Source organism: Rattus norvegicus, chromosome 6 (assembly GCF_036323735.1).
Source record: "Rattus norvegicus strain BN/NHsdMcwi chromosome 6, GRCr8, whole genome shotgun sequence".
Taxonomy (NCBI): Eukaryota; Metazoa; Chordata; class Mammalia; order Rodentia; family Muridae; genus Rattus; species Rattus norvegicus.
The window spans coordinates 98,204,493-98,229,264 of NC_086024.1; the positions used below are offsets into that span (position 1 = coordinate 98,204,493).

The 24,772-nt window shown below is 46.7% G+C and overlaps 1 protein-coding gene across 2 annotated transcripts in view; it reads left to right on the forward strand.

Annotated features, from left to right (window-relative positions):
* The window catches only part of Prkch (protein kinase C, eta), a 198,657-nt gene extending 176,663 nt beyond the window's left edge, over window positions 1–21,994 (forward strand). The window contains exons 13-14 of one of the 2 annotated variants that reach the window (NM_031085.2): window positions 19,066–19,209; window positions 20,705–21,989. In NM_031085.2, coding sequence (NP_112347.1) covers window positions 19,066–19,209; window positions 20,705–20,851 — 291 coding nt within the window. In that variant the 3' untranslated portion in view covers window positions 20,852–21,989. Of the gene's footprint in view, window positions 1–19,065; window positions 19,210–20,704 lie in introns of both variants that reach the window. The other variant, XM_039112995.2, reaches the window with a different exon arrangement.
* The last annotated feature ends 2,778 nt before the right edge of the window (window positions 21,995–24,772 follow it).

Below are 24,772 nucleotides of genomic sequence, written 5' to 3' on the forward strand. Positions count from 1 at the left end.
ATAAGCAGAGCTCTTAGAACCAGACCAGCGTGATTGGCAGGTCAGGGATGCTGGGCTGAGAAGGCTCCCACCTCAGGTTGAGAGGCTCAGGTAGCCCCTTATGGTACGCATGGCACGTACCTCTACGCCCCCCCTGAAGACCTGGTGTCCACTGACTCCTGGGTCTGGTTGCTCCCATCTGCCTGCCATTTTCTTTTGTGATGTAGATGCCGTTTGTGTGGGTTTGAAACAATAAAATTAGGTTTGGTGGACATTAGCTGCCATAGGAAAGTCTTCCCCCACCAAGACTCTCCAGAGTTATTAACATTACTGTTTTGAAAATATCTATGCAGGGGCCTCCACACGGGCCTCCACACGGGCCTCCACACAGGTCCTGAAGATACGGTTACCCCGAGAGTTTTGTGCGCCATAGTAGAAGCCTCATAGAAACCCTTCTCAGGCAGATATTGTCAATGTGCGTTACAGCTCATACCATGATTCTGGGAGCTCAGGAGCCAATAGTCACCAAAACAGAGAAAACACTAGCTACACATAGAAGTAAAAATAAGTGCTTCGAGTTTCTACCAGATGTCTCCAGGCTAGCTTAATTTTCATAAAAACAACTTATTTAAATAGTTAGAAAATTTAGAGTGAGGAGAGAAAGAATGTGGCTTTTATAATTTTGTAAGTAAAATGGGAGGGAGAAGAGCTTATGTCTGTGACTCGTGCCATGAAGTTCCTTCCTTCCTTCCAGCCTTCCTTCCTACCTTACTTCCTAACTTCCTTCCTTCCTACCTTACTTCCTAACTTCCTTCCTTTCTTCCTTCCTTTTTTTCTTTCTCTTTTGTTATTTGAATACCTGATTTGTCACTCATTTTCTGCTTCTTTTCTTTTTTACAAAAGTTTTAATTTATTTTTTATGTATTCACTTTATATCCCGCTTAACGCCCCCTCCCTGTAATCCCCTCCCATAATCTTCCCACCGTCCCCTTCCTTTCTCCTCTGTGCGGATGGGGGCTCCTAGGCATCCCCCACCCTGGCACTGCCGTAAAGTTTCTTCACTTCCTGGGAGGGAATGGTCTGGGTAGCAGGCTGTGGTCATACAGCTTTGCCTTACTGCAGAGCTGAGCCTGCTCTGCATTGTTACTTTCCCAACGCTGTGACCCAGAATCCTTGTGAGTCCCAAGGCATTCTGTGTCATGTGACCTACGGCAGCCACCATCGACGGACTAATGGCTTTTCATGGAGCAGGTGTCATGTCCGATTACTGCTTCTGCTTTGACGTTTTTATTACTTAGCAAAAGAAATATCTCAGCATTTGTAATGCAACAAATTGCTAATTCAAGCTATAAAGACCGCTATGCTACCACCAAAGGCAAGAGACAAAAGTCACATGACCAGGGAGCATCTGGAGACCCCTCACTGAGCGAGGCTGAGTCCCATGGAATTATTGAGACCGTTTCTCCTTAAGAAGAAGAACTCAATAGAAGTAGACAGCAGATGTTTCCAGTAAGCAGCCTTTGTCATGCAGGGACACCTCCACAGACTCCTTCTGACAGGAAACAGTCCCCAGGGATCATGTGGCCAGCTTCAGTGCGGACTGGGGTGTCCCTTCTCCATGGAGATCCACTGCCTGCAGAAGGACTGTACATCTATCCAGTCACCCACCTCTTTGGCTTCTCTCTAACACCAGCTAGCTACTCCTTTGGCTGTAGGCAGCACCTTAGATCAAATCTATTCCCTCGTTGGGGTGCCATCTCTGTAGGAAGGAACAGGGGGTCCAGGGTGACAGTGGCAGGCCTACTTCCCTGCCGTTCCTTTTGGGTGAGGTGACCTTGGGGAATCTCTTTCCCTTTGTGAGTCTCTGATCCCATAAGTGTAAAACAGAGCTGATTGAATGGAGCCCATAGGGTTCCTGCTAGGGTTGAATTCAGTACTAGAAGGAAAACTTCCAGGCACACAGCAAGCAAATTCCTAGTCACATCTTCAAAGAATCTGACGTCAAAGTAACTGTAAAAACACTTGAATGTTGCCAGACAAAAATTACTATAAAAAATTCACCGGGAGAATTTCTGGAGCAATTTTGTATATTTTAGTCTTCCTGCCTGAAAGTGAGAAATGTAAATTGAGATTTGGGTGTCTTAGTTAGGGTGTTACTGCTGTGAACAGATACCATGACCAAAGCAACTCTTATAAAAACAACATTTAATTGGAACTGGCTGACAAATTAGGAGATTCAATTCATTATCATCGAAGCAGGAACATGGCGGCATCCAGGCAGGCATGGCCCTGGAGGAGCTAAGAGTTCTATATCTTTATCCAAAGGAAGCCAGGAGCAGACTTCCTCAGGCAGCAAGGAGGAGGGTTTCAAAGTCCACCCTGACAGTGACACACTTCTTCCACCAAGGCCACTTGTCCTTCAACAAGCCCATACCTCCTGATAGTGCTGAAGTGTTTAAGTGGGGAAAGTAATCAAGAAAACCCCTGAAGGATTAGGAAATGCTAATCAGGAAAGTAAGGCATGGTGCCCATACCTGTAATCCTAGCATTCTGGAGGCAGAGGCAGGAGGATCACTGTAAGGCCCAGGCCAGGCTTATTTATATGAGTTCTAGGCTTCATAGAGAGATCCTGTTGAAAAATTAAAAGGGGAGTAGGAAGAAAACAGCAGAGGTCTGTCAGAGGGCAGATCTGGGCTCTTCCCTTAGCTGCTGTGCAACCTTGGGCAAGAAGTATAACTGCAGGGCCTCAGTTTCCCCACCCGTGACCTTGGGGTATTTGCCTTCTAAGATCCTGTGGGGATGCTTGGATCGTGCTCAGCAGAATGTGTGCCCAGGAAAGGTTCTCCACTCTTTTGACCAATGCGTCCACAAAATGATTCCAGACTCTGCAAAGGCCGTGACTTTGCTGCAATAGGAGGACCAGTTTGAGTGTCTTGACTACAATGCCATAAACCAAAACATGAGGGGAAATGCAAAAACATCTAGCCTCAGAATCCAGATTTTTCTAATTTCCATTGTCCTAAGACTTCAACCCAGAGTACATCTATTCATGCCCACTTTTTCTATTTCCCATTAATGGCTATCTTCTACCCTTAGAGCCCCTTGTTTCTGGCACCAAATTACCTCCCAATGGCAGTCTTATGCTGTACCAGAAACTTAAGCCTTGGAAGACATGCCAGGGTGCTGTGTAGTTGGTACTCACATAAGCACGAACTCTGTAAGACCTAGCACAGATGGTAATAATCAGTTAGAGCGTTTCTTAGATAGTGCATCTGAACACTGCCGCAACACCAGACATGGGAATCAGTCTACCGAGGAGAGTATTTGATATCCCAAAAGGAGAAGCCTTTCTGTTAGGCAATCAAAATCCGTGTTTGGTTCAGTTCAGCAATGCTTGTCAGGTTAGCCTTTGGCATGCCTAGTGTGAGGTGCTAAGAATGTGAGGGTGGCAAGACCTGGCCTCCTCCTGACGCCCACCATCAAGGAGGAGTTGGGAACAGGTCAGAAAACACTTCCCACATTCATTATCAAGGGGAATCATCTTGGCATTCCCTCTCTCGAGGCAAGAAGGGGTGGTGACATAGGAACAAGATGGAGGGACAAACGGGGTTCACTTGAGTGGACAGTGAAAAGAATGTGCAGGTAGAGGAAACTGTGTGGGAAGCCTCAGGCAGGAAGCAGAGAGAATGTTCTAAGAACGGTAGTTACTAGTTCTGTGCCATTGGAGCAGCATACTCAGAATATAGAGCAACAGGATACTGGGGTGATGCTGTGCAGACTTTGATGGGTCCAGGAGACATTTGGAAACTAGGCTGTACATGTCGGTTGATCATGTGACTCTGGACCTCAGCATAGTTGGTTAGAGATTCTTGGTATAAACTCTAAGCAGGATAGGTGTTGAGCTGGAGAGAAGTAAAGAACTAAGGAGGGGGGGTTGGGGATTTAGTTCAGCGGTAGTGCACTTGCCTAGCAAGCTCAAGGCCCTGGGTTCGGTCCCCAGCTCTGGAAAAAAAAGAAAAAGAAAAAAAAAAAGAACTAAGGAGGGATGGGGGGTGGGATGGGACCCAAGGCATGAGGAAGATACAGTAAGGAAGCTGGGAAAGGATGGCTTCTGACTGTGTACACATGAACAACTGCACTATGTCTACTGAAATAACCAGTATACTGTGTGATCCCCCTAAAAGCTGGTGCCCCCTGGAAAGTGCTGGCAACATGGGAGTACCCAGTCCTCACCCAGTGCCCTGATGTGCAGGAGTGAATCTGTGTCGCAGTTAGTTAAGATGGAACCATTTTAAGGCAGAACAAGTTTTTAGTCGCCGGATGAAGTTCTGGTCTCTTGATTGATGAACCCTTGAAACCCATGATTAGGCCTCATGGGGGTGTGTGTGTGTGTGATGACTTTCAAGAGCCCCTGATGCTAAAGGATCAGATCTATTCAATGGTGTCTTGCATGGTCCTAAAGCAGTAGGCACGATATGAGTGCTAAGGTTAGAACTGTAACCAGTCTCCTTTGCTCTTCATAAAACACTGTACTTACTGGGAATAAAAGCACAGAAGTTCAGGGATGAGGATCCTTACCAGCAAGCTTCTCTAAATCCCTGGTTTGTGGAAAAATAGTGAGGCTGACCAAAATGTCCGTGCTAGAACCATGTGAGTATGGTCGAGCCTTAAAGGTCTTGAATCCTGTTCTGTGACTATTTTCCCATCATAACTGGGAAACGCCAGCGATGACCAGCTACAGTGTTCATTTCAATGAGGCAACATGCGTGGAAGTGTTTTCAAAGTGTCAGTCCAACAGAAAGCAAATTATTAGCATTGTTAAATTATGCGTAGTAATTCCACAATGCACTTAACGTGTCATTACCCTCATCTCATTCCTGAGAAGCCTAGAAACGTCAGTATGATATTAAGTACTTAGTTACACATGAGGCTATGCTAGGTGATTTTTTTTTCATTCTGGAAGTATTATATTTTTGTCTAATACCATTGAGTCTAACCAAAGACACATGGGTAAGGTTCAAAGAGCCAAATAGGCTTTGTAATATATATGCCAAGTAGAAGTGTGTGAATTATGTGTGTGCTTGCCCATGTGTGTGTATGCTTGTGTGTGTGCTGCCTGTATTTGTACAGGCGTGTATGTTTGGCATCTGAGCGAGGTGCTACTTACTCTTCTTGTGTTCTCTACCTTATGGAATTTACAGGCTAGTTGGGGTGGAAAGGAAAAAGATATTTGGAAGAAGCAATTACACAATAATGGAATATTTCGAACTTAATAACAAAGCATGCCCAGGGCTGTGAAGGCAAAGCCAACAGAGCTACCCTCATCTGGAGGACATCATCTTGAGGAGACTTTAAAGCTAAAGAGACATGAGTGGGGCTTAGAGTATGTTAAAGGTCCTGAGAAAAAGAAGCTCGTTTTGAGTAACTAAATGGCAGGTGGTTGGGATATCTTAAACCAAGGGCAAGACACCGAAGGATGCAAAAGATAGGCTTAAAAATGCATCAGAGGAACAACAATGCCAACCAACGAGAGCTTCCAGGGACTAAGCCACTACCCAAAGACTATACATGGACTGACCCTGGACTCTGACCCCATAGGTAGCAATGAATAGCCTAGTAAGAGCACCAGTGGAAGGGGAAGCCCTGGGTCCTGCCAAGACTGAACCCCCAGTGAACGTGATTGTTGGGGGGAGGGCGGTAATGGGGGGAGGATGGGGAGGGGAACACCCATAAAGAAGGGGAGGGGGAGGGGCTAGGGGGGGATGTTGGCCCAGAAACTGGGAAGGGAGATAACAATGGAAATGTAAATAAGAAATACTCAAGTTAATAAAGATGGAAAAAAAGAGAAACATTTAAATTTTACAACAACAACAACAACAACAACAAAATGCATCAAAGGCCCAGGGGACATGGTGAGCTCAGAAAGGTGTTTGGAATGTGAAATGCCAAGCCGAGTCTGAAGCATTTCAGACAAACATGCGTGACCACATTGTGTCTTATGTTTAAAAGATGACTCAGGCTGTGGTCGTGCTAAAGAGTGGACCAACCAGCAGAACATCTGCACACAAAAAGATCCCTTTCAAAACAATCAGGTTAGGAGAGAAAAGAGCAGAAGCAAGGCCAGGCACACATCAGTCAAGTCTGAGTGCTGGGCCAATCAAGGTAATTCCACTGTCCCCTTCTAATTATACATCTGAAGGTTCCTGTCATAGAACACGTGAGTGGAAGTCTTCTGCAAGCTCTGTGAGTGTCTGTGTGAGAGAAAGGAGCATGGCCCTGCTGACCACCGACCCACCACTGCTCAGGCTTCATTCTCTAACGTTACAGCCATATGCCATCTCCTTCTGGGAGGCAAGTTCCCTGATCTGGCTGGTGCCCTTTCCTTCCCCCAGCATGACATTGTTGGGGAAAGTCCCATTTCTTTGGGAGTGTTTCTATAGTCTGATGGTCAGATTGGGAGACACACGAGTCTCTTCAGAACATCTCCCTTCCCACTGAGGCTCAATCTTCTTATGGCTTACTGAGATTCCCTTATGATCTTTCTTTTCTCTTTCTCTCTCCCTTCCTCCCTCCCTTCCTTCCTTCCTTCCTCCCTTCCTTCTTTCCTTCCTTCCTTCCTCCCTTCCTTCTTTCCTTCCTTCCTTCCTTCCTTCTTCCCTCCCTTCCTTCCTTCCTTCCTTCCTTCTTCCCTCCCTTCCTTCCTTCCTTCCTTCTTTCCTTCCTTCCTTCCTTCTTTCCTTCCTTCCTTCTTTCCTTCCTTCCTCCCTTCCTTCCTTCCTCCCTTCTTTCCTTCCTTCCTTCCTCCCTTCTTCCCTCCCTTCCTTCCTTCCTTCCTTCCCTCCCTTCCTTCTTTCCTTCCTTCCTTCCTTCCTTCCTCCCTCCCTTCCTTCCTTCTTTCCTTCCTTCCTTCCTTCTTTCCTTCCTTCCTTCTTTCCTTCCTTCCTTCCTTCTTTCCTTCCTTCCTTCTTTCCTTCCTTCCTTCCTTCTTTCCTTCCTTCCTTCCTTCTTTCCTTCCTTCCTTCCTTCCTTCCTCCCTTCTTTCCTTCCTTCCTTCTTTCCTTCCTTCCTTTTAGAGGGTTGTTCCTGGAATTAATGTCCAGTAAATATTTTTGCTTGCCATGTTTTACTTCAAAAGTAAAAGGCTATTTGAATCCCCTCTTCTAAAAATGGAAGGTATTATTAGTATTATCCACTGTCTGTGGAAACTTCACATCTCGTTTGTGTAACTACCAGAGAATAGTTAAAGACCTCAGCCAGTGTTTCGGTTAGAGTCAGTGACTCTCATGACTTTGGGGTGGAGAAGGGACAGTCCTTGCTCTTTGTCCCTTTGAGAGTGAATGGACTCAGCCTCTTCTGGCTTGGAACCCAATGCCAATTTCTGTACTTTCTCTTCTCATTGTTACCTCTTCTGCTCCCTCCAAACCTTGGCTACCCTCGAATGGTGGACATTTGAAACCCTCATGTATGTCATCTAAAAGTTTAATTGGATAAGGGACTAGGACAGTGGCCTTCCTATAGGAACATCTCTTGGGAAACACAGCGTCCATGACTGGAAAAATAGAAGACACAAATTATAGCCAGAAAATCTACTTGAGAAGAAAAAAGATGACCACTGATTCCTGCACTAAAAATACTTGATGGGAACAGAAGTCCCTCTCTTGCCCTTCTCATTTCATTTCATTTTGTTTAAACTGTATCCACAGGGGCTTGTGAGGTAGCCTAACCAGTAGAGACCTCCAAGCCTGATGACCTGAATTCAACACTCCAGGACCTACACAGTGGAAAAAGAGAACGAAGTCTCATAAGTTGTCCTCTGACCTCTACCCATGCCACCATGGTAGACACAGACACAATTAAGTAAATGTAATAAATTTAAAACATGTCTGTTAAATACACATGCATGCTCCAAACACCTCTCGTTCCACCCCCTTCCTTAACAAATAGATTATTAAAACTCAGTAGCTACCAAAGTTAACAGGAGATGTTCGACAATACTCATTTTTATAAAAATAAATAAATAAGTAGAGGCTTTCCAGAATGTCGTCCTTGCTTTTGAAATAAATATCATGGTCAGCACATTAGCAAGTTCCCTACACTCGCTCTGCTTTGTGCCAAAATGCTAACAATCATGATATATACAAAAAGCGTGTGAGTTCGCCTGAGTTTTGCTTATTTCCCTACAGAAAGGAGGCTTGAGGATGTCCTCAGGGAGCCCCAGAACTTAGAAGGGAGGATGCCCAGCCCAGAGGTACCGAGTCAGCACCTGTGAGGGATCCCCTGGCTAACCAACTCAGATGAGGTCAGCATCTTGCCACTGAGCTCACACAGGTGTTAGCTAAGTGCTGAAAGGACTTAGCTTCTCCTGAGTCACCTCTTGCCAGTTCTGGAGGCATTATAGTCTTGGCATCGGCAGGAGCTTATAAAGTACTTTTGTTCCCAGCTTTACAGAAATTACAGCGTATGTACACATGTGGGTTTATCTGTCACTGAAATGATCAGATTTCACCACCCGTGCATTGTGTGCAGAATCACTGCTGGCCTCTGCTACAAAGAGCAGAACCACAGTGAATTCTGGTACCCTCCCCAGCCATGAATGAGGCCCTTTCTGCGGACAGGAAGCTGTCTGGGGAGCAGGGACAGTTACCTTCTCCCTTTCCCACGCCTCTCTTGATGGGGGTTGGACAGCTCAGGGGGTGGCTAAAAGGGGATCAGCCAGGAGAGGAAAAGAAGGGAAGGGTGGAGCTGAAGGCTTACAGGGACTCCAGTCAAATACTGTTACGGGAAATGTCCCAAAAATGGCTGTCCAAAAAGAAGGGTGATTAGCATGAAGCCAGACAAATCCTTCAGGACTGGAGTTCCTAAATGAGGAAATGATATGCCTGCAGTCTTTCAGGGAAGCTGCTGGTGGGATCCTTCTAGAAGTGACCCATTGACTCACATCAAGTATCACATTTGAGGCAACAGAAAAGAACACATCTTCCCAGAGACTTGGTATTTGATGAGTTTTTAGCCTTTATTTTTATTAAAGCTTATTTTTTCATCTTCCTTATACTTTATAGAATGTTCATTTCCTGAGATCAGGGCCTCTTGGATTTTATTTGCAGGAAGTTGTGTGAGGAATTCCTGTCTCCTTTGTTTTCAGATGGGCTTACTGATGATGGGCTTTCATACCACAGGTCTCTTTAATCCCCACCTCCAGCTTCCCGACTAGGAAAATAAAGCTAATCAAAGGTTCCGGGACATGAGAGTGCAATCGCTATGTGACTTCTGTGAGCCGGCTTCTGTGCACCAGAAGCACTTTCTGAGTCGGGAAAATCCTGAACGGAAGCAGAATTCTCCTCCTGTGCACATTCCTTGCCAGCTACCAAAGATCTACTTCTTTTGCAGTTATATATATCATACAAAAACCAAGGATAGTACTGATAGAAAATCCTCCTCAAACACTGTCTTCTTTACAGTAGCAACTCTTAAGGATGGCACCCAAACAGAGACATTTGTGTGGCTTGGTACAGAGCATCAGGGAGCTTCCTTTTTCTTGTACACTTGAAAGATACAGAATCTGAAGTTGAGTGGGTAGGGAGATGGGGACGGGGGTGAGCTGTTAAGAGTTAGGGGAGGGGAAGAATATGATCGAATATATTGTATGAAAAATTCTACTAATAAAGTTACCCGAGAGAAGTATAGCCTTGCTCTAGCTTGCTTGAGCTTGGTTCCAGGAGCACTGGCCAACACAGATAATAGACATAAATACAAAGCCATGACCCAGGGGTCCATCTGAGACACCTCTGACCTCTATTTGTTCCGCCCAACACATGGCCTGAGTGAAGTTCCTTAGGTGACCTGGATTTTATGAAACACAAGCGCTGCCAGCACAGAGGAGGGACCAGTAAGTGTGCACGCAGAGGCTGCTGGGTTTGTGATCGAAGACTGGAGGAGGCACAGCCAACATTCTGCTGCAGATCGAGCACAGTTCCTGCCCTATTGTGGGGACAGGAAGAACACAGGGCACTGATTGTACTGGATTTTGATAACAGAAAAATGAAACAGTGTGCACTGTGCCTCTGGGGAGAGTTCACAGAAAATCCTGGTAGGCCAATCAGTTGTAACCTGCCAGGTGAGGCGTTCCCCGTTCCCCGGGGTGCCCACTCCTTCAGCCGAAAGGTTGGGGATTTTTACTGTATCAGAATTCTTTCTTTTTTCCCCCTCCCCTCCCCTCCCCTCCCCTCCCTTCCCCTCCCCTCCTTCCCTCCCTCTCCTCTCTCTCTCTCTCTCTCTCTCTCTCTCTCTCGATAAAATAAAGGCCCCACCCAAAGAGAAAGTAGCATTTACAGCTGAGGATGGTCATGTTCACAGTGCGAGCTTCTTTCTTCCAGAATGCCAATGACAAATGTAAGAAGAAAAGAGAGAAAGGTGAAGATTATAGACTCGAATGTTGACACCAACCATAGGATACAAGCCTTGCTTCCCATCCAGTACTACACACACACACACACACACACACACACACACACACACACACACACACACACACACGAGACAGCACATTATTCTGTTTCAGACATTTCCAATGACAGTTGTTCTGTTCCCAGCAGAAACACTAATGGCAAGGAAGGAAGGGAAGGAGAGGAAGAAAAGAGGAAGCGGGGAATCTGTCTTTAAAAACTTATTTTGCCTTCCCTAATGGTGTCTTCCCTCCTCCACCCCCTGAACTTACTTCTCCCATCTAAGATGCCTGACTCTGGGCAACAGCCTTCAGCATGTGAAAACCATAGCATGGCCTTTTGCTGTTTCTATCACGTCAGCCCTCTATGGCTTGTAATAAAGTCAAGTGGTCAGACTAGAGATGCTTCAGGGTCATAGGAAAGCAATGGCTTTGCTTTCTTCTCTCACTCCATGTGTTCATGGTACACATCTCGGCCACTTCATTGGTGGCAGTGAGAGGGTCATATGGACCTGGAGAGGATGTATACCAAGCATTGTCAGTTCTCATTCAAGTAAAGCTCAAAGGCTAGGCGATAATCCCTACTGATGCCCACACTCCTCTCCAATCCAGAATCCAAGGGAGACATGCGGTCACCTCCAGAGGAGGTGAGACAGTGATCCGGAGCAAAGGTTTCTGGTGTCACGTGTGCCTAGGTACGAATCCCAGCTCTATCACTTCCAAACCATATGGCCTTGGCCAGGTTACAAATGGGCCTTGACCTCAGTTTTACAGTTGTAAAAATGAGAGTTTTCCCTCCCATCCCCAAGCTCCCAAAATAATGACTTTGAGACTCAAATTGTGTTCACAAATACCTTGGCCATAAGCTATTCCTCGACTGGCTCATAAATTAATCATCCTGTTATTCTATTCTAAGTTCTGCCACATGGCTGGTTAACTCCACTCAGCTCCCCTGCTTCTGTCCTTGTCCATGTTCCCTGGTGACTCCTCCCATGTCTGACTCTATCCCAGAATCCTTCTGCCTACCGGATGTCCCACCTTCTCTTCTACGCTTTCCTACAGGGCACAGGTTTGTTTGTTTGTTTTAATTGACAAGCGATGCAACCATACAGTATATGAGATATTCTCTCTACAACAATCCCTAAGGTAGGGACAATAACTCTGAGTGTTCTAGGGGTTATGGGATTACAAACTTAAAGCATTTAACTTACTGCTAGGTGTAATAAAACACTATTACGCCTGTATAAAAATGTCTGCCACTCACTAAGCAAGAGCAAGGCAGCAACTCTACTGTCTTTTCTCCATGCTGTCCCCTCCTGCAGCTGCCCTTTCCTAAATGAGTATGGACACCTGGGAGGGTTCTCCTTTGCCATATGTCTGTGGATTACTAGTCCCAGCCTTGCCAGTAAAACCCAGGCAGGTCCGGTGTGAGCAAGCCAGAGTGTCTCCCTTCTGGCTCACCCAGTATTCTCTAGCAGCACCTACAGTGGAGAGCTTACTCTTTAAAGGTTGCAGCCACCTTCCCAGGAGACATTTTGAGAGTCCATTCTGTGCCCTTCCCATCCTGCTGCTTCTCATCCTTCTCTGTGAATTATCATCAACTTCATCTCAGGCGAACATCTGCCTCTGCCTTGTCCTGTACAAAACCGACATCAACACCGGGTGACCTTAGTGTCTGTCCTCTCTCCCACCTCCTTGTCTGCAGACTCACTCATGCAGCCTGTTCCTCTGGGACCACAGCTCTGAGATGGAGAGTGGTTTGGGCACAGGTCATTCCAAGTTGTGTGTCCTCCAGCTTCACCAACATGAAAGGAAGTGAAAGGTCAAAGATGGTAGCCAAACTTCCCAACTGGGTCAGACTCGCCTGTGGTGTACATGCACGGGGCACGTTTTGTCAGCTCTGGGTGGCCTTCAGACTATGTGTCGACAATGAAGTTGGCCATCGTGGCAGGGAGCCAGCATCTGTTTTGAATCCTGCGTTCTCTCTCTGTCTTCCTTCCCTAGACCTCTCTTTAGAGGCATGAAACGCCTTCCTCCCGTTTTGGAGTGGCTCCCTGGAATATTGATAGGGGAGTCTTGTGGCTACATTTCCTTCCTTTCTAGCCTGGCAGCAAAAGCTGCCAAGTCTGTCTGCCTTTTGTTTAAGGTCTGAAATGAAATGAAAGGAGAAGGTCATTCTGTTGGCCCCACAGCCAACTCCAACTATTGACCAGAACACACAGTGTTTTCTGACTCCTGGGAGAAGATGTTATTGTCTAATTGCTCAGTTTATGTAACTAGTTCTCTTCCTAAGAGATCAGGCATTTTGAAAGAGGATGAATAATTCTTAAGTTTCAACGTAGACTTGGATCCTGTGGTCTCAGGACTCATCACTATCCAGGGGAGTTCAGACTCCGCCGTGTAGAACAGCTCCACACTCACACTTCCACATACATATTATGTATTCAGCCTACTCCATGTACCCTTCCTGCTCTGCAGGCATTCTCTCAGAACATGCTTTAACAAACATCCACTATACCTCACTATGGAGCTGCCCTCCCTGTAGACTTCAGTGGTGGCCTGGGAGTTTCCCAGTCTTAGAACGAGGTAGGCCTCTGATTCCTTCAGCATCCTCTATGTCAACTCCACTTTCCTTAGGGAGATGCAGGGTGGTTTTGAGACACTCACCTCTCTCCCCTGCTCTCCCTCTGTAGTGAGACATTTGGGATAGAACCAAGTCTCCTAGGCCCCTCACTCACTCGCCCTATTTAACAAGTGCTTTTGTTGGCCCTGTGAACTGTCTCCTTCCTTTGGTGGATGTGTTCAGAGTCTCCTGCAGCCGCACTCTGCCTTCTTGGCGAGCTCTCTCATTTGGACCTTCCTCAGAGAGGTCAGTGGAGGTAAGGTATATTTTAAGAATGACCTTAGATGTGAACTGTTAACTTGAGTTAACATCTGAGTCCATTAGAGGCAGGAACAAATTGAGGACATTTTCTGCAAAAGCATTTGGGCTGTCACGATTCAGAGCAGAGGACCAGTGTTTTCAGAGACAGCTGTTTGCAGTCCAGGATAGCAACCCCTCCAGCCTCCAGCTCTGTCTCCTGCAGAACGTGTGCTGTGACCCATGTCAGGCATAGGACTGTTAGCGTTTTCTTAACTCTTTAACTCTGCGTGTCTGGAGAGAGTAGTTACATAGGAGCTGTGATCCACTCCCCGCCAAAAGTCTTATCCCTTAGTGCCACCCCTTTACTTCCTCCTTACAGTGGTTTCCTGTCGTAATAGTCAACACTCTAGAGTTTCTGGTTTCTTTGTGTTCAGCTTTTGTCATCTTAGATCTGCACCCCCCATACATCCCTCTCTCTGAGCCTTATTGGTATTCGGTAGTCTAGGTTAATCTCAAACTTGCAACAGGCTTCCTGAATGCTAGGAATTATTGGTGTGAGTCATCATGTCCAGGTAGAACTTTTTTCTTCCTCTATTCCTGAGATCAGAAGCCATGAGAGTTGGCAAGTGACACCAGCCTCATGTGAGGGCTCTGGCAGTCTGTATGGCCACCCGGGGATTCCATACCCATCACTGATCAAACCCAGGCCACTCCTCTGAAGGAGCAAAAGCTCAGTGTTGAAGGTATCCCATATCTAAAGTGGCCTTCTTGCAATTTGGCATTTAAATGAATAAATTAAATGAATTGCTTATCATTTTTAAATGATAAATAACGGAAATTGTTTTCAACCGCACGATGTGAGTTAAGAAAAATGGGCCTCAGTTCTTTTCATCCTGCCCACCCTTCCCTCTCTCCCTCTTACTCTCTCATCAAACAGTCTTGCCCACCTTCCCAGCTTCAGCCTTTTACCCTCACATGTCACTGAGAGATCTAACCCCAGCCTGCACCCCACATAGATATGCTTAGTTGTCTCTGTGCGGGTGCTTTTTATCTCAGATACAAAACTGAGCATGTCAACCACCCAGATTTGGCAAGATGTTAAATTCCTTAATTAAATCAAACAATAAACAGAGGTTCTCCAAAGATCCACATGCTTAGTCAGGATCTGGCATGGCAATGGTATCCCGCATGCCAATATGTAAACCAGGAGCCTGTTGTGGGAGGGTGACACTAAGGGGGAATTCTTGAAGGCCAAATGAGGAGCGTTCCATAAACCATAATCCCAGGCTTTATAATCAATAACAAGGGTTGATAAACTAGAAGCACTGGGCAGACAGCCTTGCAGAAGTATTTTCTCTGGAAGGTGGTGGTGGCATGTGTGCTGCTGGCAGTCCTCTGTCACAGTTCTTGTTACCAGGTGTCCATGTATGCCCCCCTCCTTCACAACCTCTCAGCTTTGCTAAGGTTCGACACAGGTGACTCTACTTTGATTCTGACTGATTCGAAATCTTAAGGAATACTTGTTTTTTTATTTGTTCCCCTGACTACTGCTGTTGATGGTGCCATCAATAGTAAGGCTGGAAGACCTGCCTTGCCTGGCTCTGTCAGACAGCCTGGGAAGATGCTCTGACCTCAGACTCTACCCTTTCACTTAGCCCTAGGCATGTTTCTTCTTTAAAAACTTCTAGAATTTGCTTCAAACTCTCCCTTTCCCTAGATTACAAGCACTGTAGTTTCTGAACTTGCCTGTCATTTTGACTGTCTCAGTCTCTGTGCTCCCTAACCCCATTTGACTGTGCTCCCTTCTCTCATCTGACTGTGCTCTTTAGCCCCATATCACTGTGCTCCCTTCCCTCATCTGACTGTGCTCCCTTCCCTCACCTGACTGTGCTCCCCAGCCCCATATCACTGTGCTCCCTTCCCCAGGTTCCTTACTTATTTGTGGCACTGTGGCCAGTCTTCCTTCCTTCTTATGTGTGTCATAGTTTGCTGCTGGTCTCTTCTCTTGATTGACACTTGGATGTAATGGCTATACTTTTGTCACCTGCACACTCCCAGGTTTAGTGCACTTTGACTAACACTTGTGTTAGGTCAGACTCCCTGCCCACACACATACCCTGCCATCCTCATGTGCCAGCCGTCCCGAGCTGTTCATTCTTCTGTTGGTGTCCCAGGTGCTGTGTACATCCAGGCAGGTGTACTGACTTTCTCAACGCCAACTCCTCCACGACACTCACTAACATCCTTAATGCCAGCTCCAAGGCTGTTTGCAGAAGCATCCTCCAAGCTCTCACAGCGTTTACTTGTTTCTTCCCAGTGCCTCCAGTTGTGTGTCATAGTTTGCTGCTGGTCTCTTCTCTTGATTGACACTTGGATGGAATGGCTATACCTTTGTCACCTGCACACTCCCAGGTTTAGTGCACTGCCTTGCACTCACTGTATAAACATGCAATATAAACTTTGTAAGTGAAATGGAAGGTTATTCTCTTCTTAATTGAAATTGGTTTTGATAATTTTTAAGTATCATGTTTGCACCATTTTAACCCCTTCCTTCCCCCTCCAAATCCTCCCAGAGCCCCCACATTCCCGCTCACATGCATGAATTTTTCTTTAATATTATTATACACCACACACACACACACACACACACACACACACACACACACACACACACACACACACAGTGCCTATTGGTCCACTTGGTTCTGTCTCATGTACATGTGTTTAAGGCTAACCTCTTAGGATTGGATAAACTACCCGGGAGCTCATCCCTGGGCAGCAGTGATTCTTCCTCCCTTGGCAGCCGTCGTCTGCCTGTTCTCATCTAGAGGTGAGACCTTGTGAGTTTCCCATCCCCTCTGGCATGCCAAGTGGTATTGTTACTACTCAGGTCAACTGTCTCCTAGCAGGCATCCTGTTCCTCTGGTTCTGACACTCTTTCCGCCCCTCTTCCATGACTTTCCCTGAGCCTTCTGTACAGGCTTTGCATTGTGGATGCACTGGGGTTGGATACTGGGCACGATCAGTCGGTCTCTCTTTTGACCAGTTGTGGAACTTTAGAATAGTCGCGATGTCATTGCAGAAAGAAGCTTCCTTGATGAGGGGTAAGTTACTCTTATCAGGCTGGGTTAGCCAGATTTTCCTCTTATGTGGAAGACGATTATATCTAAAAAGCTCAAGTCAAGGTGTTTAAAACAAAATAAAACAAAACAAAAAACAAACAAACAAACAAACAAAGTCACAGCACCAGAGAGATGGCTCAGCAGTTAAGAGTGTGGACCCATGTTCCCAGCACCCATGCAGGCGGCCCACAGCCACCTCTAGTGCCACTCCGGGGTATCTGATGCCTCTGACCTCTGCTGGCACCTTAACTTATGTGCCCTTAGCCACACAGAGATAAACGCACATGCCCATAATTAGAGATGAAATAAATCTTTAAAAATGTTAAATTAAGAGTATTCGAAAAGCTTGATCAGAACCTCACAAGAAGGTATCTACCATCCGAGGCCCATCCCGGTCCAGTTCTAGAAGTGTGCACATCAGAAAAGTCACCACGGTGGTTTTTGTCTGCTCCTCCTTAGACAATGCTTCTGCCCCATTCAGTCCCAGTTTCAGTGGCAGGAGCAGGGAGAACGATCAGAGTCAGACAACAGTGCTTCTGCCACACCAGCATCTAGAGTCCTGCACTGTCCCTCTTTCCTACAAGTTGCACCTACACATTCACAAGAAATCCTCTGCTCCCATCACTGGCTGAGGTAGGGGCTTCCCACAAGCCATCTGGGTCTCTTTCTGTGGTCCTTTCTCAAGTTTTTTTTAATTTCATTATTAATTCTTAATGAGCTCATAACATTGCAGATACCCGTCCAGTTACAGTCTGCAGTGCAAACAGCTGTGATTGGACCCATGTCTTCGAATGCTTACTTTGTTTTGAGTCCTAAGCTCGAATCCAGTATGGTAGAACCTCTAATTCTTTGTCACTCGAGGAGAGGAGAAACCATTAAACGCTATCAGCGTCTTCGTTCTTACCAGTTCCCCTTTGACATCTTTTTTTTTTTTCTATTCTTTTTTTCGGAGCTGGGGACCGAACCCAGGGCCTTGCACTTCCTAGGCAAGTGCTCTACCACTGAGCTAAATCCCCAACCCCTTTGACATCTTTTTAAACATTTTGTGAAGTGGGTGGCGTAGGACTGCTGTGTGCCGAGGACATGTGGCCGCCTTTTCCTTTAGCACAATCCTTCTCGGTTAAACCAACACTGAGACCGTCATAGCTCTGGCTTCCTGGCATGACCCAGGCGTCGCTGACTTCTGTGCCTTCATCAACAACAAGATTGCCTTTGGGAAAAAAAAATCATTACATTTCTGCTCCAAACAGTTCCTATAAACACAGAATTACTTTTGTTTTATGTTCACAAGTCAAATTTGAAAAAGATATTTGGTGACTGTCAGAAGTTGGTGTTAGTCTCTTTACAGATGACTTGGTTTAGAGTCCAGAGGTGTGGCTCAGAGGTAGGGTACTCGCCTCTGTCACACAAGGCCCTGGATTTGGTCTCCAGTACTGGAGATTGAGTTTGGAAGAAGCACAAAGAAACTTAAAGTAACTTCAGTAAAACCACAACAACCTTTTTGCTTTGTTGGTTTCCCATGGTTCTGGGATAGGATTCAGCACCTCTCTGTGCTAGGTAAGCACTCTCCCGCTAAACCGCACCCACAAGGCTGCCTGTTTTATTGCTTTGTTTTTGAGACAAGGACCTTACATTATAGCCCAGGCTGACTTAGAATTCACCACGCTCTTGCCTCAGCCTCAAAGGAATTACAGACACCACCATGCCCAACCCAAACAACCTTTATTCACATTTAGCTTTTTTTTTTTTAAAAAAAAAGGAAAATCATTTGAAGTTAAAATGATATTCTGGCCCTGAAAAGTGAATTATCCCGAGTCCTTCATTAGGAAAAGATTAAAACATCAAGACCACTTATAATAAGGGGAGTTAGCCCAAAAGGCCCAGGAGCTGAGCACAAGCAATGTCCTCTAATTTGTATGAAGACGGAATGTTTGTGTGTGAACAGCACGTGAATATTGGCATTTTTGTTTTAGCTTGGTCTGTGCAGTCCCACGGTCTCACACCAGGAACCGATCCCAGAACAGAAGAGGGGCATCTAAAGACAGAAAAGTTCCGTCGTGAACTCTAACATCCTAGCCATAGGAAGGCAAGCAACCAACCTTCATTTTCCCTAGAGCCAGACACGGAAGTTTCTAGAGTTTTTCACCCTGCTGACGTTTTATAGAGATCTCAACAACAATGACTCTCCCTCTTCTCTGTGGTCCTAGGAGCACACAGGAACCCTGGCCAGACGTGCAGCGGACAGAACAGTGGCACAGCTGTTCCTAAGGGCAGCCCACAGCTGCCGTGCTGGGAAAAGGCACGCCAGTTCACAAGGAGTTGCCTTTCTCTAGAGAGGAAAGAAAAATACCCAGTGTTTACAGAAAAGAAAATTGGACCCTTCAGCCTTCTTTTAGTGGCCGTGCCTGAAATGGCAGCGGGGAAGGCCAAAAATCCACTCAGGCAGTCGAGACATTAAGGCATGATTCATACTGCCCGGGATGGAAAATCCAGCTAGTGAAGCACGATCAGCCAAAAACCTCCCAGAAGGCCTTTTGCCAGGGCTGCTGCCTGCTGCCCTGTGAGGCAGCTGTATATGAATGAATGAATGAATGAATGAATGAGTGAGTGAGTGAATGAATGAATGAATAACAGTCTCTCTCTCTCTTTCCCTCTCATAGTTCATGACCAAGAACCCCACCATGCGCTTGGGCAGCCTGACTCAGGGAGGCGAGCATGAGATCTTGAGACATCCTTTCTTTAAGGAAATCGACTGGGTCCAGTTGAACCATCGCCAGCTAGAACCGCCTTTCCGACCCAGAATCGTGAGTGTCAAGGCCACCATAATAGTCTCCCTTTTCTTCAGATGACCAAAGTCCATGGGAAAGCTGGTATCTCCTGTGGAATGGCCGGGTGAAGGTTGGCCAGCCCCTGCTGCAGAGGGAGACTGGGCTGGTCGCCCCCGAGACAGTGACTCTCCATGTGCTGACTATTTCACCAAGTTTTTGTCTCTCACTTGTGCTAGCTCTACCCTCCCTGAAACTAAATTAGAAGATCCCAGCATCTAGTATGCCTAAGCTGCTTTCAGTTTCCCTGGAAGAATTTAACTAATTGACGTCATTATTCCTAGCCACTTTCCCCATATTCTTTTTTTTTTTTTTTTTTTTTGTTCTTTTTTTTTTCGGAGCTGGGGACGGAACCCAGGGCCTTGCGCTTCCTAGGTAAGCACTCTACCACTGAGCTAAATCCTCAGCCCCAACTTTCCCCATATTCTTGGGGCACCGTTTGTGCCTCTCCCAAGCCCCATGATGGTAGAGACGATACCAGGTGCTCCTTCACTGAGCCCGGCTCCTGGGCCTGCACAGCTTGTCATAGCTACAGTGATAGAGGACTCAGGCCAGTCAGGCAGGCAGAGCCCCTTTGGAGAAATACAGAGGGCAAGAACGGTAGCCATCTAAGCCACCAAGCCTGAGAGTGGCCCAGCTCACAGTCTTTGAACTGAGCTGTACGTACAGGCATCAAGGGATCCAGAGTAGGAGAACAGGCTAAAAATAGATCAAGACTGTCAGGAGGAGACACAGTCTGAAGGTGGAGGAGAAGCGTCCTTGTCAGATATGCGGGAGCTCTAACAATGATTAAAAAGAAACGGACCTCCTTAGATTGTTTGCAAAGATTTCGTTTGCACAGTTCTGTCAAACAGAGTGAGCTTAGTCTGTGTCAGCCACTCAGACTTCGGATGTCCCGCAGCCCTGGAGGGAATCCCACCAGCTCCAGCCTTGCGGGGTGTATTGTTTCTGACCCGTAACGTGTTATATACATTTTGCCGTAAGCCTGACAGCACCAGAAAGTGACTCGAGAATCTCAGTCCTCTCAAATGTGTAGTGTGTGTGCAAACACTAAGTGAGCTGAGCATGAGTTTACCCGACCTCCAGCCAGATGTGAGTGGGCATGCCCCTCAGCAAGGCCTGCTGGGAAACCGCAGCTCAGTGAAATGGAGGCTGATGGGCGAGTAAGTAATAAGCAAGTCTGGGTGGCCACATTAGCCTCACGGTCCAAGGCTGACCCACTTCCAGGATGCAGTAACTAGAGGGCGGGGCATGGGACTAGCGACTTGGCAGTTGGCAAAGGCCATTATAATACACGTGGTGGAGTGGCCACGAAGCATTGCTTAGTCACCAGGCTCACAATCGGAAGTGCTGCTACTGACCAAGGCTGCAGGACAGAACTCTGAACTCTTGAGAATGGGCTGAGAGTCCCATGCTAGAGGCAGAAGCCCCAGATATAGGCAAGTTGACCACAGTTTCCATTTTTCTTTAACAGAAATCCCGAGAAGACGTCAGCAATTTTGACCCAGACTTCATAAAAGAAGAGCCTGTTTTAACTCCGATCGATGAGGGACATCTTCCTATGATTAACCAGGATGAGTTTAGAAACTTTTCCTATGTGTCACCAGAATTGCAACCGTAGCCTTATGGGAAGCAACAAAGAGAAAGGGGGATCTTTCCAGAGATTTCTTGTGTGGGAAGTCCCCAGCTCCTGCCTTTTAACACCACCTTCACCTTCACGGAGCAAATGTTCACAACTCTGCGAAGGGCGGAGCCTCAAGAGAGCCACTCTGTCAAGTCCCGGGGAGCCATGGTACACTTCGGTAGTTGATACTGAGGTAAGATGTTACAGAGACGTGCACCGCCCACCCCGGAGTCTCCATGGCTTTCAGGCTTGGAGTAAAGGACAGAAGCCAAAAGAAGAGATGCTGGGTAACACAGGAGGTCCTAGGGATCCTCAGCCAAACAGGCTTCTTGTTTTTAACTTCAAGAGACAAATCTAGACTTTCCGTGGAGCACCCCACACTGTTCTTCACGCCAATAGTGCAGTCTGCGAAAGATCAAATGCTGATGAAGAAGTTAAAAGTCTCTCTAGGGAAACGGACGGCATTCTAAGCAGACTGATTCGCTTCGAAGAAACCGCAGTTGGGCGTCCTTCAAGCTCCCAACCTAAACCCAGTGTTGAGAACAGAGGTTGGACACCACGACGACCTCTGTTGTCTTGACAACAGCTCAAGTGTCTTGAGTCTCTTCCTTCCAGTAACTAGATATTTATTGAGTGTCAAATAAAAAGGTGCCATACTCTTCAGTAGTGTACACGGTAGAGTCACCTTCATGATGCCTTTACTCGTTCTGGGGTCCACCTAATGGTGTTCGCACTCTGCGAAAGGCCTCTCCACATTGCATATAGGTCTGTCTTCTTTGTCTCCTGTTCATAGAAGGGCCACCACCACAGTAGTGCGGTCAGCAGGCGGGCTTCCGCTGCATGCCACCTGCTGACTGGCCGGTGGAATCTAATCTCCACATCCTTCATCCCACGTCGACTCATTGGCGAAGAAGTCCGTGCCACTCCCATCCTCGAACACGTGTGTGGCAGGTCCATCGGCCGCCTACTTGAGTTATGTTTCAGAGACAAAGAAGGTTGTTTGATACTCACATTAATAAGAAGCTCTGGGTCTTGTAAACAAGGCCGACGACAGAGGTGTACCTTTTCATGTGTAACCATATATACAGTTGAAAAAATTTTATCTGGCTGGAAATAAAGGCATTTTTTAGCAAAAGGAAATTTTGTGAAAAGAACGATTTGTTCCCTCCCCAGCTCGGAGGATAGATTTCTAATCACACTAGAAAGCTTTCCGCAGTTGTTAGAACTCGGGACTGTAGGCAAACTCCTGAGAGGGGACATTGGCATAACTTTTTGTATCCCTGAGGAGGGTATGGTCAGTCTCGTTGGTCCACACTTTTACTCTGAATTGGAGCAGTGACTTCTGGGTATTGCTGTAGCAGGCTGAGCCTCAGAATCTTAGCAGCTCTTCAAAACATTCATTTGTCCTTCACATGCTGTACGTGTCTGTGGCCCTCTCTCTGATAATTGTGAAGTCCTAAGGTCCTTGAAGAGAGACGGAGGAGGTACTCATTTGCTTCTTAACCACCTCCTCAGAGGAGCACATGCAACCTGTCTTGCCATCTGATTGGCCAGATCATGGCATCCCTAAAGATGCAAACAGCCTAGGGGAATTAGGAGACAGCTGAGAGTACCAGTCTCCACCATCAGTCCTTCGGGGGTCGTTCCAGGGTGAACATCTTTGCATTAATAGAGGAGCTATGAGCCTTCCTGCAGATTTGTTTAGCGCAGTTCAGTAGCTCTTGATGCCATGTCTGTGTGGCAGGCTGGAGTAAATACTACAGTACGTCTTACAGCCGAGGTCAGAAATGCTCCGAGAACTTGAGGTTATTGATTTCCAGAAGTCTTGACCTTGATAAGGGGTAGACCTCGATACAAAGTCTGAAGTTATACATTCTAAATTTCACAGTCTGCTGGAAAAGACGGAACTCTTTCTCATTAGGGCTTCTTGGTCTTTATGTTTGTTTTATGTAAAATCAGTTGTACAAACTTTAAGCACATTTATTTATTCAATGCTCCTATGAATTGAGTTCTCCCATGGTCATGGTACAGATGGAGAAACTGAGGCACAGGGTGGGGGTTTTTTTTAATAGCTTGTCCAAGGTCACACAAGAAAAGCATTAGGGCCAAGATAGGAACCAAGCATTTTATTTCCAGAGTCCTTGCCTTTACCCCAAATGAACAAGGCTTTTCCATTTAAAATCAGTTCTATTGCCCTACCTTTGTGGTGTTGAGAGCAGTTAAAAGGGTGTAGTCTGGGGTTCACAGGAGCAGGAAATAAGCTGCCAGACTGCAGGAAGACCTTAGTCATCCTTACCCCTGTGCAGAACCATAGATCTGCCGGGGAGATGGCTCAATCTGCAATCAAGGGGTGGTGCTTCTCACCCCTGATTCAGGGAACTGGGGCAGGCCCGGGTGACGCAAGAGTGACTTCAGTTTCCTCATCTTTCAGAAAAGGGGAGAAAGAGGAAATAGTCTGGGTCACATTGAGTCCCATAAACTCCACTCGAGCTAACCTCTGTGCTTTGGGAGTTTACAATCCTTTCCTTCTCCTGGAAGCCTGTCTGGCTTTTGATAACTCCCAGCCTCCTTCTCCCTGAATGGGCTGGTGCAAAAGTCACGGCTGCAGTGAGAAGCAGGTAGGTGTGTACAGCCACCAGGAGAGCCTGTGGTATCACCTACACAATTCCAGCCATGGGTCCAGCGTGATTTTCCTGCCAGGAGAAGAGCAGGAGCTGAAACACTGTCTGCCTGCCCGCCACGTGTTGGTTTTCACTGGGTGTGCCATGCCTTCAATATTCCAGTCACACATTTGTCCCTCACCGCTTCCCAAGCCAACTGCCGAGACCTTTCCCCTTATGTAGTCTCGGCTATCCGGATTGCTCCATCTGGTAATGTTAACCTATGACAACCAGCAGCTGTGGTGCCCGGGCTTCATGGGCACACTGGGTCATAGAATTCCTTCTTTTAGATCATCTGAAGATGAGAGTCCCATCTGACCTCAGACATTTGTGCAGGAGATGAACCTACTCATCACAGGTTCCTCTGGGCTGGGTTGCAGGTTGGCCGGTTCAAACCAGAGCACAGCTGTGACCAGAACTCTGTTGTCTTCAAACCAAAGCTGAGGGGTCCCCTGGGCTTCATTCATCCTATTTCCACCACCACCCCCTACTCCTGGTCAGTTGTATTTCCCATCTCCTATCTCCTCCTCTGTCCCCCGCCCCCTATTAGCTTTCAGAGCCAGTTTTCCAATCAAAATGACTTAAAATCATTTGTGTGGTTATCTGAAAGTTCCTTTGGAGCTCAGGAAAGTCAGCCACCTTTCCCATATATTTCTGCCTCTGTTATCACCCTATGGGCTCCTGCCTCAGCGTAGAATACCTAGGAAAGCCACTTCTCTCTGCCATGTGAGGCAAGAGGCCCCCAAGTTAAGAGAGCATGCTTAGTGGGGAACAGACATGTGGGGTGAGCCCAAACTCTCGCAGTGTTCTTAAGCAGAAGGAGTTGTTCCCCAGTTTTAGTGTTCTTGAGACTGAAGTACAAATGGCAGTGACTGCCAGCCTCATGTCACCGCCTCGGGCAGATGTAAAGCATCTGGTTAGTACAAGGACACCAAATGTGCTCAATGCTGGCTCTCCACTACCAGCCGGTGTGTGGAACTCGGGATGTCCATCAGACGGTGGTCAGGACAGACGGCCACAGACTTCATGCCCATCTCATAGATGTTGACCCAGCCCCAACCTAAGAGGATTCAACTCTTCTGCTTGGCTTCAGAACCTCTTCAGTTGACTAAGCCTTCTGGGGAGTTTTTGAGTCAAGCCCAGTTGCCAAACAGGATCACTTTTAAGTTTTAAATGCAATTCACTCTAAAACAACCAGGCCAAGAAATGCCCATGGGTTTCCGTAGTGACTTTTCTCTCCAACACGATAGGAATTCTT